The sequence below is a fragment of the Musca vetustissima genome, unplaced genomic scaffold, assembly GCF_032173495.1.
Source record: "Musca vetustissima isolate MV318-11 ecotype Yass unplaced genomic scaffold, APGP_CSIRO_Mvet_v1 utg28112, whole genome shotgun sequence".
Taxonomy (NCBI): domain Eukaryota; kingdom Metazoa; phylum Arthropoda; class Insecta; order Diptera; family Muscidae; genus Musca; species Musca vetustissima.
The window spans coordinates 44,146-57,224 of record NW_026879323.1 but is presented as its reverse complement, the minus strand read 5'-3'; the positions used below and the strand labels follow the sequence as shown (position 1 = coordinate 57,224).

Genomic DNA, 13,079 nt, shown 5'->3' with positions numbered 1-13,079 from the left:
AGAATGGTACGAAAAGTACTAAAATGTACTAAATATGGTACCCTTTGTATTTGTATTACGCAAACGGGAAGAGCTAGAATTCTGAAATTTGAAATGTGGGTCACTGATGGAGAGTTAGAAAGGTGTCAGAAGGGTTTTTGGATATTCGGGTTTTTGGATATACGTGTACGAAAAGTACTAAATATTACTACATTTAGTTCTAATTGTATATATATTGAACATATATAGCAATAATCTTGAAATTTTATATGGAATAAGGGTTGGAAAGTGGTGTTGATGCATAAAAATTGTTCAAGAAATCCGTACTTATGTGTATGAAAAGTACTAAATTGTACTAAATTTGGTACTATTTGCATTTATTTGAGAGTATAGAGATGGAATCCTGAAAATAGGAATTAGGACTTCTATTGAAGTAAAGGATTGAGGTAGCCTTTAAAAAATCGTACTTATGTGTACGAAAAGTACTAAATTGTACTAAATTTGGTTCAATTTGTATTTAGGTGAACATATAGAGCTGGAGTCTTCAAATTTGGAATTAAAATGACTGTTGGAGTATCGGATTGAGGTAGTTTACGAAATTCGTAATTATTGGTACGAAAAATACTGTATGGTACTAAACTTAGTACAATTTGGATTATGCTCGAAAGGATAGAGCTGAAAAGCTGAAATTTAAAAATAACATTACTGTTGACGATTGACCTACAGAGACATCTTTGGAAATTCGTATTTATGTGTACGAAAAGTACTAAATGGCACTAGATTTGGTACAATTTGGATTTCGGTAAACGGAAAGAGCTGGAAACCTAAAATTTGGTCTAGTGGTTGCTGTTGGAATATAGAATTGAGTTATGGTACTTATGTGTACTAAATGTTACTATATTTCATACAGCTTGATTAAGTATGAACGGATAGAGCTGGACCCCAGAATTTTGGAATTGACATTACTGTTGGAGTGTAGGATAGTTTCGGAAATTCTTAATTAAAGAAACGAAAAGTACTAAATGGTACTAAATAGTTTACAAATTGTTTTTGTGTGAACGGATAGGGCTGAGATCCGGAAATTTAAGATTAAAATTATTGTTGGAGTGTGAAATGGAAGAAGTTTTAGAAACTCGTACTTACATCTGCGAAAAGTAATAAATTGTACTAAATTTGGTACAATTTGGATGTTGGTGAACGGATAGAGCTGGAATCCTAAAATCTGGACTTATGGTTATTAATGGAGAGCATGACTGAGGTAGTGTTGGAAAATCGTACTTATGGGTACGAAAAACACAAAATTTGCTACAGTTTGAATCTGCTGAACGGGTAGGACTCGAATCCTGAATGTTGCAACGTAGGTTACTGTGGGAGTACAGAAGTACAAAATGGTACAGCTTGGAGAAGATACTGATCTGGAATTCTTAAATTTGGACTTAAGATTACTATTTGAAAGCAAGTTTGGAATATTGAGATATGTTTGGATTATGGGTACGAAAAGTACAGAATTGTGCCAAATCTGGTATAATTTAGTTTTTAATGAACAGAAAGAGTTGGATTTCTTAAATTTGGACTTACGATTAATATTTGAAGGCGGAATTGTGGTAAATTTGGAAATTTGTACTTAGCACGAAAAGTACTAAATTTGGTAAAATTTAGACTTTGGTGGAATTAAGATTACTGTTAGAGTGTAGGATTGGTGTAGTTTTAGAAATATTAAATGATACTAAATTTGGAACAATTCGCATTTGGTTGAATCCTGGGATTTGGAATTTAGATAACTGTTGAAGTGTAGTATTGTCCTATGGAGACTACTTAGGAAGCTCGAATTTATGTGTGCAAATAGTTAATAGAAAAGAAAATGCACTAAATTTGGATTTGGGTAGGGGAGAGAGCTGAAATTTGGAATGTGGGTCACTGACGGAGAGTTAGAGAGAGGTACCAAAGGATTTTTGGTTCTAACTGGTACTAAATTTAGTGGTGTTGGTGGTATGAAGGTAGTCTTGAAAATGTGTACTTATGCGTTCCTGTACGTATTTGAATTCAGAACTATAGTACAACAAATATACAGTATTCACGATTTCCATATGAAATATTATAATTATTTTTTATACCCTACACAACTATGTTGTCAGGGTATAATAGCTTTGTGCAGCCCCAAAAGTTTGTAACGCCGCGAAATATTGGTCCTAGACCCACTTTTAAGTATACCGATCGTCTCGACTAGCTGAGTCGATCTAGACATGTGTGTCCGTCCGTCTGTCCATTATAATTTGTAAACACGATACAGGCCACAGTTATGGACCAATCTCCAGAGGCCGCAATTATGGCCCGAACTTCGCGAATTTTCACATGCCTGTTTTTATAAAGATCGGTCAATATTTAGCGGGTAAAATGGACCCTGATTTTTGTGTGAAAAAATACAAAATGTGTATTCTATGGCGTTTATATTTACTCCTGAAGGACATAGACCCGAGAAGTTGATAGTATATCCAAGAGGAATGGTTCACCTTTAAATTGATAGCAATCATATTGTCGTAAGTACTCGGACGCGGGAGTTACACTTAAATATTTACAGGTGTTTACGTATTCATATATTATTTAGTAACCTATTACCACACTTTAGGGCGGATCGCTTTGAAATGTTCCATGAGATTCCAGTTATGGTCAAGGACAACGCCAAAAATGTTAGGTGATGATCAGATAATAATTTTTCGGATGAAGTGGACCGAAAACTTAATTATTTGTACTTTTCGAGTCTAATGCCGAACATAACAACACAACCTACGGTGAAGGGAATCTGGACAAGTAATTAGAGTGGCTGTACTGATTATTAGTAACATTTTCTGACCTCTAGCCAGTCAAAAGTGTGCAAATATCGCGAAAAATTGCCCAATCTCAGAATATAGAACCACAGAAATTTAGATTTTCATGGAAGTTGTGTAGGGTATCATATGGTCGGCCCCGTCCGACTATACTGCTCCGCTCACTGGTTTTTTTGTATTCCCTTTCCGCATATGAAGTAGCGGACACTTTGCTAGTTGTATATATATATTGAACATATATAGCTAGAATCTTGAAATTTTGTAGGGAATACAGGTTGGGAAATTCGTACTTATTCGTACATATTTAGTACCATTTGCATTAAGTTGAGCGTATAGAGATGGAATCTTGAGAATATGAACTATTGGAGGTCGCTTTAAAAATCAAACTTATGTGCACGAAAAGTACTAAATGGTACTAAATTTGGTACAAGTTGAATTTAGGCGAACAGATGAAGCTGGAGTCTTAAAATTGGGAATTCAATTTTTTCGACTCATGGAAACGTACTGAAGAGATTTGTTCAAAGAACGGGGAAGCTATGACGTCGTTTGCGGTCAATATAGAATTAAATTTCTAGCTTTGCTAAAAAATTACCCTTTCATTGGACAGTCAATAGACTTGCTTTCTGTCCGAAAAAAAATCCTATTTGTATTATTCTACCCACTGTTGTCAAAAGTGTACCGTTCAGTTATTGTGTATTATGGTGCCGTTGGAATCTAGAAGTAACTGCTGCTCCTAATTGTGGTATAGTTATGAATGTTGTTGATTGTTTGGCTAAATGACTGAATGTCTGTCTGACTGGCTGCTGTTGTTACCGCCGCAGCATTTAGGCCTACATGCAATTGTGCTGGCGGCCTGAGATAATATTTTGATTGTTGTTCTTGTTTCCCCATCCCGCCAATTTCGAGGCAATACAAAAAACTATGGGCGACGACGATTTAAATTGCGATTACGTTCATAAAAATTGTGTTGTTATATGCGTTTGCCGCTGTTGCTTTTGCTTTTGGTGTTATTGTTGTATTTCTTGCGTACAACTAAAAAAACGTGTAGACTCGAGAAAATCAATGCAACAAAAGAGTTGCTCTATTCAGATAGACGGTGTCATAGGTGCCATAGGTATTTCGGCTGTTGGCGTTGTTGTTGTTGCGGTTTGTGATTTGTTGGGCTGAGTGTTATAGGCCGAAAACTGTTTTAATTTTTGCATAAATATTTAACAATTTTTCTTGTTCGATTTTTGTATTTGTTGTTTCAGTTTTTTTGCATTGGGACGCATTTTGCCATAAGCGGGCGTTTTGCTGCCATGACTAACAATTGGATATTGAGAGCGTAGACAAATTTTCATGTGAACCATGGCAGAAAATAAAACAATTTTGTGTGGTATAAAAGGAATTGTTGACACCAGTTAGAATCGCACACAGTATTCAGCATTTTAACGGATAAAAACGGTTTGCGACAGCATAGTCCAAATAAAAAAGAAGAACAATACGAAAATGGTTCAAAAGGTAAGTTTCAAAAGGACCGTAATTTTTTTTTTGGAACATCACAATGAAGAACGACGATGTTGTTTCTTTGCTCTGCAGTTGATAATTCTTGCCACTCTTTTGGCTGTGGCCTCGGCTGTTGTCATTCCTGGTCCCGCCTATCCAGCCTATGCCCATGGCCCGGCATATCCAGCCTATCATGGACCAGCCGTATTACCTGCCGTTGCCAAATTAGCTGTGGCCAAAGTAGCAGGACCTGAGCCCTACGATCCCAATCCTCAATACAGTTACAGTTATGATGTTCATGTAAGTCCTAGGTGATCAACATCTTACCCCAGTCATTTAAATTGCATTTAACCTTCTTCAGGATGCCTCTACCGGTGACATTAAGAGCCAACAAGAAACACGTAACGGTGACGCAGTCCAGGGAGCCTATTCCCTAATTGAACCCGATGGCACCCGCCGTTTGGTGGAATACACCTCGGATCCTGTGCATGGCTTCAATGCTGTGGTGCATCGTGAACCTGCTGCCGTTAAAGTAGCTCCAGTTGCTAAAGTCTTGGCCCCAGCTCCTCTCTTACATGCTCCAGTTCTTGCCAAGGCTGTACTTCCTGCCTACCATGGTATTCCTGGCTATCCCGCCTATCATTAAGAAGTTTTGTTAGAATTTTGCAAAACCTTATTTAATATGTTGACGGACTTGGCTTCTATTTACCGCACAAATCTCATCACACACCCATCATTGAGTGCACACACACACCGCCGACTCTTGCCGAACTATATCGTCAATCCCCTTGCAGGGCTACAGGTTGATATAGGGTCCAGTGTCTGTGTTCTTCTTGTTATAGTCATCAGCAAAAACGAATAACTGCAAATTTCGAATCAGAACTCTGTTTAAATTTTTAATTGTAGTTATTTTTTTGTTTTTGTTAAATCACGAATTTATACATCATTTTTTTGCGATGCTTGCTTTTCGCCCCGTTCCGATCATTGGTGCGGGTTCTCTTGTCTCGTATTGTAAATTAGTTTTTAAGGCTGTTTGACCGCGATAAAGTTGTTTAATTACGTAATACATCTACCTATGTAAATATTTAATTTAATCTTAATATGTTTTTTGTAATTATATATAATAAAAAATCGAGGGAGTTTTTTGTATAAAGTCCTATGAATGCAACAGTAAATATTGTTTTTGTTATTATTAAAAATTACGAAATTATGGGATTTAAATTTTGAATAAAATTAGATTTTTCCGGTGTGCACGATAGCATACATTTTCTAAAAAAAAATTTACAAAGATATATACAGGTTGAAGGGAAAAACTGCAACCAGCGAAAATATTCTGGAGGGTGTATTAAAGTCTTGGGCACGCAAAATTTTTGGCCGCAGACCTTGCACATTCCAACAGGACTCAGCACCATCGCACTCAGCACGCGCCACCCAAGAATGGTTACAAAGGAGGTTCCTCACTTCATTTCCAGCGCGCAATGGCCACCAAAATCTGCGGATATCAATCCTTTGGACTATTGTGTCTGGAGTATTTTGGAAAGCAAGGTTGGCACTAAAAAATACCAAAGTGTCTATCATCTCAAGCAAGCGCTTCACCGGGAATGGGCCAAAATACCGCAGAGCAACATACGGGTAGCGTGTGACGGTTTCATTGGCCGTTTGAAGGTCATAATTCATGCCAATGGTGACCAATTCGAACAAATCTAAACCTCTTCTAAAATTTGATGCTATTTCCGATATTTTTGCTTTCATGCAATAAAATTAAAAGAAAATTGTAAAAATTATGGCGTTTGACTTTGTTGCAGTTTTTTTATCTCACCCTGTAATGACGGTGTCGATGTTGGAGAATTATTTCTCATACAATTATATTACAAAATTTAATAGTTTACAATAATTTTGTATTTTTCTAATATGAGTTCGGTTACAAATAAAATTCTTAATTATCTAACAATACTTACAAATGATATTAACAATAAATTGACTTTTTACTCACCTGTAAAGATAAAAAACACAAAACATTAATTTAGAGAATATAATAATGTCGATTTTTTTTTCAGATGGTCAGCGATAGTGATGACGAAGAAAAGACCAAATATTTTTAAAAATAAATTTATTAAATAATTTTATTTTATTCCGGGAAATATATATTTATTTCCCACACTGTACGATATGTGTAAAAAAAACATAAAAAAAAAAAAATATTTCAAAACATTTTTTTTTGTATATGTGTGACATTGTCTACTGATCCGCTCTCCACGAAATTTCACAACAAATGAGAAAATATCCACACACCAGGCCACAGACGTCAGAAATGTGCGCACAGTGTCACGACCGCGACCAAAAATGGTCAAAACCAAGTTCTTCGAAAGACAAATTTTTTGATGAGTATTGTTAGAAAACACTCCAATTAGAATAAATATGAAATTTCATATCGATATGTCGAGTAGTTTTGTCTCTACAAAGGTTCAAATCTGATAATTATTTATAAACTATATCTATTGTATATTTTGGTTACTGTGGATGTTAAAAACTAGGATTCGCTGTAGTTTTGTATGTATATAGATATCATATGGTGTATACAGTCGTCCACACTTGTAGTACATAGTTCATTAAATTTGTAAAACAAATTTTGAAATTAGTGGAGCAGAAAAAAAGTTTAAAAAAGTTTGGCTCTATTTTTTTTATTTGAGTGGTAAAAAGTGTGTAAATTAAGGAATAAAAAAATTAGTTGCGGAGACCTGCGGTCCTAAGAGTTATTTAACTTTGTTTGTGACCACCTTATACAAAAATATGGCATATTCATTAAATGATTAGAAGCGAATGGTCAAATATGTTATGTATACCAATAATTAAGTTATTGAGGGCCAAATAGGAAGGAGAAGATGGATTCAGAACATAGTAATCGTACAATATTTTACATAAAATTTGCAATTAAGTGGTAAAAAGTTATTCGAAGCGGTGATATGGGAGAACTGGTTTTAAAATATAGCTTTTAAATAAATTATTAGTCAGTTTGACTTGTAATATCCTTAAACAGCCATAAAGTAAAGGCCCGAAATTATAACATGAATGATACTAAATCGTACATTTGGGAAGAACATTTTATATATATATATATATATATATCTGATGTGTGTTTTGAAAATTTTGTGAATGGTAAAAAAGTAATTTATTAGTAACTAAAGTATATCAGATATTTTATTATTATTAAAATAACAAAAATAAAACTACTATACTTAATATAGCTGCATATAACGATTTTATAGTACAGAAAGTTACTTTTTTAGGGAATTTTGGTATGGTAGGTTCCTGAAACATGAACAACTAAATTGCAACACCTAATACTGTCTTCGCCCAATTTTGAAGTAATTTGGACGAAGACATACAAATTTTCATGGAATTTAGATAAATATAAACAATTTTATATGTCCAAAATGCGGATTTTTTCAAGACCCTTTGTATGGGAGGTATATCAAATCTTCGTCCGATCTATCCAGTTTTTGGTCAGTTTCTTTATAGGCCTAAGTAAATAAAAATTTTCATTGAATTTGGTGGAATATTAAAGATTTTATAGACCAAAAAGAGTGACATTCTCAAGACCCATTATATGGGAGGTATACCAAATCTTGGTCCGATCAATCCAATTTTTTGCCAGTTGCTCTTTAGCCCAATAATAACCACATGTACCAAATTTCATTAACTTACGATAACTCTTTCTATTTTTGGCCGCCGTTAATATGAACTCGCGACATAGTGTGTCGCGTCTCAAGCCTCTGAAATAATCCGCACACTGTATTAGAATTTCTGAATGTCAATACTTTTCGAACCTGGACATTTGTAACTTATTGGGCGCGATATTTTTACCTTATTGGGCGATCAGAGGTCAACAACTCCTCTTTCTTACCCTGGCATATTTTCTAAATGTTGTTTTTTTTTCTGAGTGAGGGTCAGAAAGGTTTTGATTCATTTGACCCGCTGAATATTAACCGATCATTATTTAAACGCCTACCGTATTTTTTGGTCTGGCCGTTTTCCCCGTGAAAAATTTGCGATGTTTCACTAGACAAAAATAAAGTTTTTATTTTGCTATAAGTCTCAGAATAGACCAAAACTCATAACCATTAAGCATAACCTGTAGGCCTATTCTGTAACTTTTAACAACATTCGATATTGTTTAAATTTCTTTTTTTGTTGTAAAAACAATAAAACAAACAAATGAAATTGTTGTCAAATAGACAATACCGAATGTTGTTAAAAAGTTACAGAATACAGGGACTGAACTACATGTAAAATTTCATAGCGATCAGCGCTACATTTCCGCTCTCTGTAAATATCAGTGTTCGGAAAAAAACGATACACTATCGTATCAGCAAGTGGAACACAACGATTTTTAATGTACCGCAGTCGGTACACTACGATTTTTAGTGTACCACTGCCGGTACACTACGATTTTTAGTGTACCGCTGTCGGTACACTACGATTTTTTAGTGTACCGCAGCAGGTACGCTAAGATTTTCGTTGTGCTCCGGAACAGTAACGCTAAAAATATTTTTAGTGTTTGTGTACCGGTACAATACGTTATTTTAGTGTACCTATCCACCTTGGTACGGTACAGAACACTATGGAACGGTACCATAATGTTTATTTTCGAACGCTGGTAAATATTGACGTATAACTCTCACATCCGAGTAAATACATCAGCATAATTGGTATCATTGTAAAGGTCAGCCACTACCCTTGACAATTCTTCTTCTACTGTCTATGTCCTGCAGGAGCAAATTTAATTTTTCGTATTTCAAATAAAGTTTTTGGCCAATTTCACCGCCTTAATATTAACCGATTATTGCCTAAAACAATGGAAGTCGGTTTTCTATGGACAGAACCAGTCTTACTCGCAAAATTTCGCGACGATATGTCCATAACTCTGGCCTGTATCGTGTTTACAAATTATAATGGACAGAGGGACGGACACACATGCCAATGTATGGATTTATGCATTTTATGAATGCAATTCATAAAACTTTAGATACTGGTTTATTGTCTGAGAGCGCGAAAAAAACTTCAACTGGAGTTGTGTTTGGTGGTGCTGGCGGGTTTTCTATGTCACATAAACTATTTGTCGTTGTGTTTTTCCCATTTTAATTTTATGTTTTTTTCTTTTTCTTGTCACGATTTTTTTCACTTACTGACATATTCCAATTTTGCGTCATTGTAACAATCGGTTGTGTTGTTTTAGCATTTATATCGAAATAATTTGGAAAATACATATGCGAATTTTATAACAGTGCCCGTAATAAAGAAACAATGGAATTAAAAACTAGCCACAAGCGAGTGAATGGAGTGGTAGACAATCAAACGATTGCATAGCTAACCACCAACAAGTGAGAGGAGAGACAGAGGACGATACCAAAACAAAACACATCCATGGCTTTCTCATGGTTATAAGAATTCTTACTTGTATTCAAAGTGATGTACCATGTGCAATATGGAAAAAATAAACATTGAATGAAATTTTTTTACAAATAGATTTTTAGAATTAAATGTGAAAAAAGTTGTAGATAAAAAAATGGTTTCTCAAACCACACTCCAGGACTTAGGAATTAAAATTATATTAAAATAGAAGTGCCTATTTTAATATAATTGTAATTCTTTGTCCAGCACACCTACCCCTCCTCTCTTGAAGCCATTAAGCAGCACGTAGACACCAATTGTGATCACGTAGACAAGAAATTTTATATTCTTTTGAAAACTGAATGGTGTTTAATCTAAGATATTATACAGCTGATATTGAATTTGTTGCGGTTGGTTGTTGTTGTTGTTGTTTTTGTAGTTGTCACTTTTGTTGGCCGTTTGCTTTCAATTTTTGTAATAGGCCGTTTAAAACGGTTTTAATAGACGTTTGGTTATAGGCCGTAATGCTGATTTAATTTTTGCATAAATATTTTATTTTATGTTGTTGCTTTTTTCTGTTTTCTTTTGTTCAATAAGCGGGCGGTGGTCGACTTCAGCAACAGCAGCGAAAGAAACGGCCTTAAACATATGAAAAATAAACAAAAGTAGAAAAGAAAAACAAAATTGACAATTCTGTTTCTGAAGTGAACGTGAAAAATAAATTTTCGGCCGGTATAAAAGGTATAGTTGTCATAGCCCAGAATGGCACACAGCATTTAGCACTTAAACGGATTACAACACCAAGACCAAGTTCTAGCATCAGATAATCGGGACAATAACAATGGTGCACAAGGTAAGGATAGAGGAGAAGGAGGAGGGTGTGGCATTGCAAATGAATAATTTAATTTTCAAAATAAATTTATTAGATTGTGATATTCAGTGCCTTGGTGGCTATGACCTCGGCTGTGGTCCTACCGGGTCCAGCATATCCTGCCTATCATGGAATACCAGCATTGCCGGCGGTGGCCAAAATTGCATCACCTGTATTGCCGGTGGCCAAGTATGCTCTACCCGCAGTGGCTAAGGTGGCCGTGCCCGAACCCTACGATCCTAATCCTCAATACAGTTTCAGCTATGATGTCCATGTAAGTTGAAAGTCATTTTTTTTTTGTAATTAAAATTACCTAACAAAGAATATGTATGGGTTGTGTTTCAGGATGCCAGTACCGGTGATATCAAGAGCCAACAAGAGACCCGTAATGGTGATGCTGTACAAGGTGCCTATTCATTGATTGAACCCGATGGCACCCGCCGTTTGGTAGAATATACCGCCGATCCTGTTCATGGTTTTAATGCTGTGGTCCATCGTGAACCGGCCGCTGTTAAAGTTGCCCCAGTGGCTAAAATCTTAGCACCAGTCGCCAAGGTTTTGGCTCCAGCTCCACTTTATCATGCTCCTCCGGTTCTAGCTAAGGCCGTATTGCCAGCTGCACCTTTGGCCTATCATGGCTATCCTGCCTACCATTAAGCCGATCGACTAGGCGGCGTAACAGGCTTACGTGAACGTTGACGATTTGGATTTTACGCACATTTTTATTGACCACTCTCAAACGAACCAGGTTTAAACATTTAACTGAGATAACACATGAACAAGCATATCCGCACACACGTACACAATGTGAAGTTATGTTGTTGTAGTCGCCACCAAACAAATATTTTTTCACATTACAATTTTCTGTTTATTTTTTGTTTGTACTCTAAGAACCAGCTTTTTTTATAGCAAATTTTTATTTGTTAACTTTTTTCTTTATATTTTGTTTGTGCTATGTTTTCCTACCTATTTCTTCATTATCTCATGCTCTCACTATTCGTTGTAGTTTTATTTTTAAGTCTGCTTCACATTAGCAGTGTGAATTTTGTTAAATAATTTAATTAATATTACCTATGTATGTAAATATGCAATTTAATAAATAAAAAATCGAGGGAGTTCTTTTTTATGAAGTATGAATGCAATGAATATAATTTGGAGTTTTATTTTGATATTAACATGCTTGTGACCTAAGGATTATGTAAGGATATGGTGTCGAAATCGTTTATAATAGATCCTTTTTAATGTCATATCAGTTTTTACCCTCAACCATATTGCTAATGAGGATATATAGACATCGCAAAAAATTTCTTCTTTGAAATATCGGGTTTTTGTTATTAAAGAAAAGTCCTTATTTTTGATGGCGGGCATGATAACTCCTCACTGGAAAAATTCCAACGGTGTTAGAACAAAATGGCGGACCTTTGAAAAAATATTTTTGGAAAATCGTCGATTTTTTACCACAAACCAAGTAAAAAAATAGGGAAGATCTTCACCCATTGGCTTTATCCCAGTTCATACGATAGCTATATACTCACAGAGAAACGTCCCAAAATTCGGAATCGATCGGATTATTAGTTTTTGAGTTATCGTGCCCGCCAATCGCAAAACAATGTTTGGAGAAAAACGCGTTTAAAGTTCGAGAAGCCCTTCAGCCGTCACTTGATGCTGACACAATAAATCGGCTATATCATCAAGAGTTCTTGAGATTTTCACATGAAATTTTGTAGGGACATTCATTAATTAGTGTAGATTCGAATTATATCAAAAAAATTGTTGACCCCGAGAAGGGGGGGGGCTTAAACCCCAAGTTTCTTCGTATTAGATTCGTTTCAGACAATTTAGAGTCGATTTACAAAATGTCCGCCTGCTTGTCCGAGATTTATCGGTTTACTCCTTCTAGTACCTTTTTCACAAAGGGTAAAATTGGGATAAATACACAAGTTAAAAAAAAGTCTATGGTTTGTGTAGGTCTACGGAATTACTGTATAGTGCCGGAATGGAGAATTTTTTAAATTAAATGTATAATATTTCAAAATCGTGACAGTATGTTATGGATGTACCAGAGATGATAGACCTATATAGCCGCAAAATGATGCAAAATGAAAGATGGGCTAAACGTAGAATAAACGTGTATCTGCGTTTTGAAAGTTTACGTCGTGGCAATATTTCCCATTTCCAAGACATCTGAAAATATTCGAATTAGGATACCTCGAAATCATTGCATTTTATGTTCGTTTAATATGTTAACCATCAACCGACACGCTGAAGAAATGATTGAGAACTCATTTAACACGGTGTTATATCAGGTCAGAATATTCTATAAAAAATGTTCCCCATAAAGTTTTACTATAAGTCTCAGAATAGATCAAAGTAGACTCGGACCAACTGTGGAACTTTAGAACTACAGCTTCGATGTAGTCAACGATTTTATATAGATTTTATATTCGAAGGAGATTAGTGTTGGCCAACAGATGCTAAATAAGCAATTCAGAAAGAAGGCCACCTCTAGACAGACACTCTACAAGACA

General features: G+C 35.4%; 2 protein-coding genes across 2 annotated transcripts in view; one reads left to right on the top strand and one right to left on the bottom strand.

Annotated features, from left to right (window-relative positions):
* The window catches only part of LOC133324136 (neurobeachin-like protein 1), a gene marked incomplete at its 5' end in the record, with an annotated part of 106,503 nt that overhangs the window by 63,213 nt on the left and 30,211 nt on the right, over nucleotides 1-13,079 (bottom strand). The window lies entirely within an intron of this gene.
* On the top strand, nucleotides 4,293-11,208 carry LOC133324132 (cuticle protein 18.6-like). Its single transcript, XM_061533020.1, has 5 exons — nucleotides 4,293-4,304; nucleotides 4,383-4,589; nucleotides 4,651-4,932; nucleotides 10,607-10,825; nucleotides 10,897-11,208. The coding sequence occupies exons 1-5, from the start codon at nucleotides 4,293-4,295 to the stop codon at nucleotides 11,206-11,208; spliced, it is 1,032 nt and encodes a 343-aa protein (XP_061389004.1).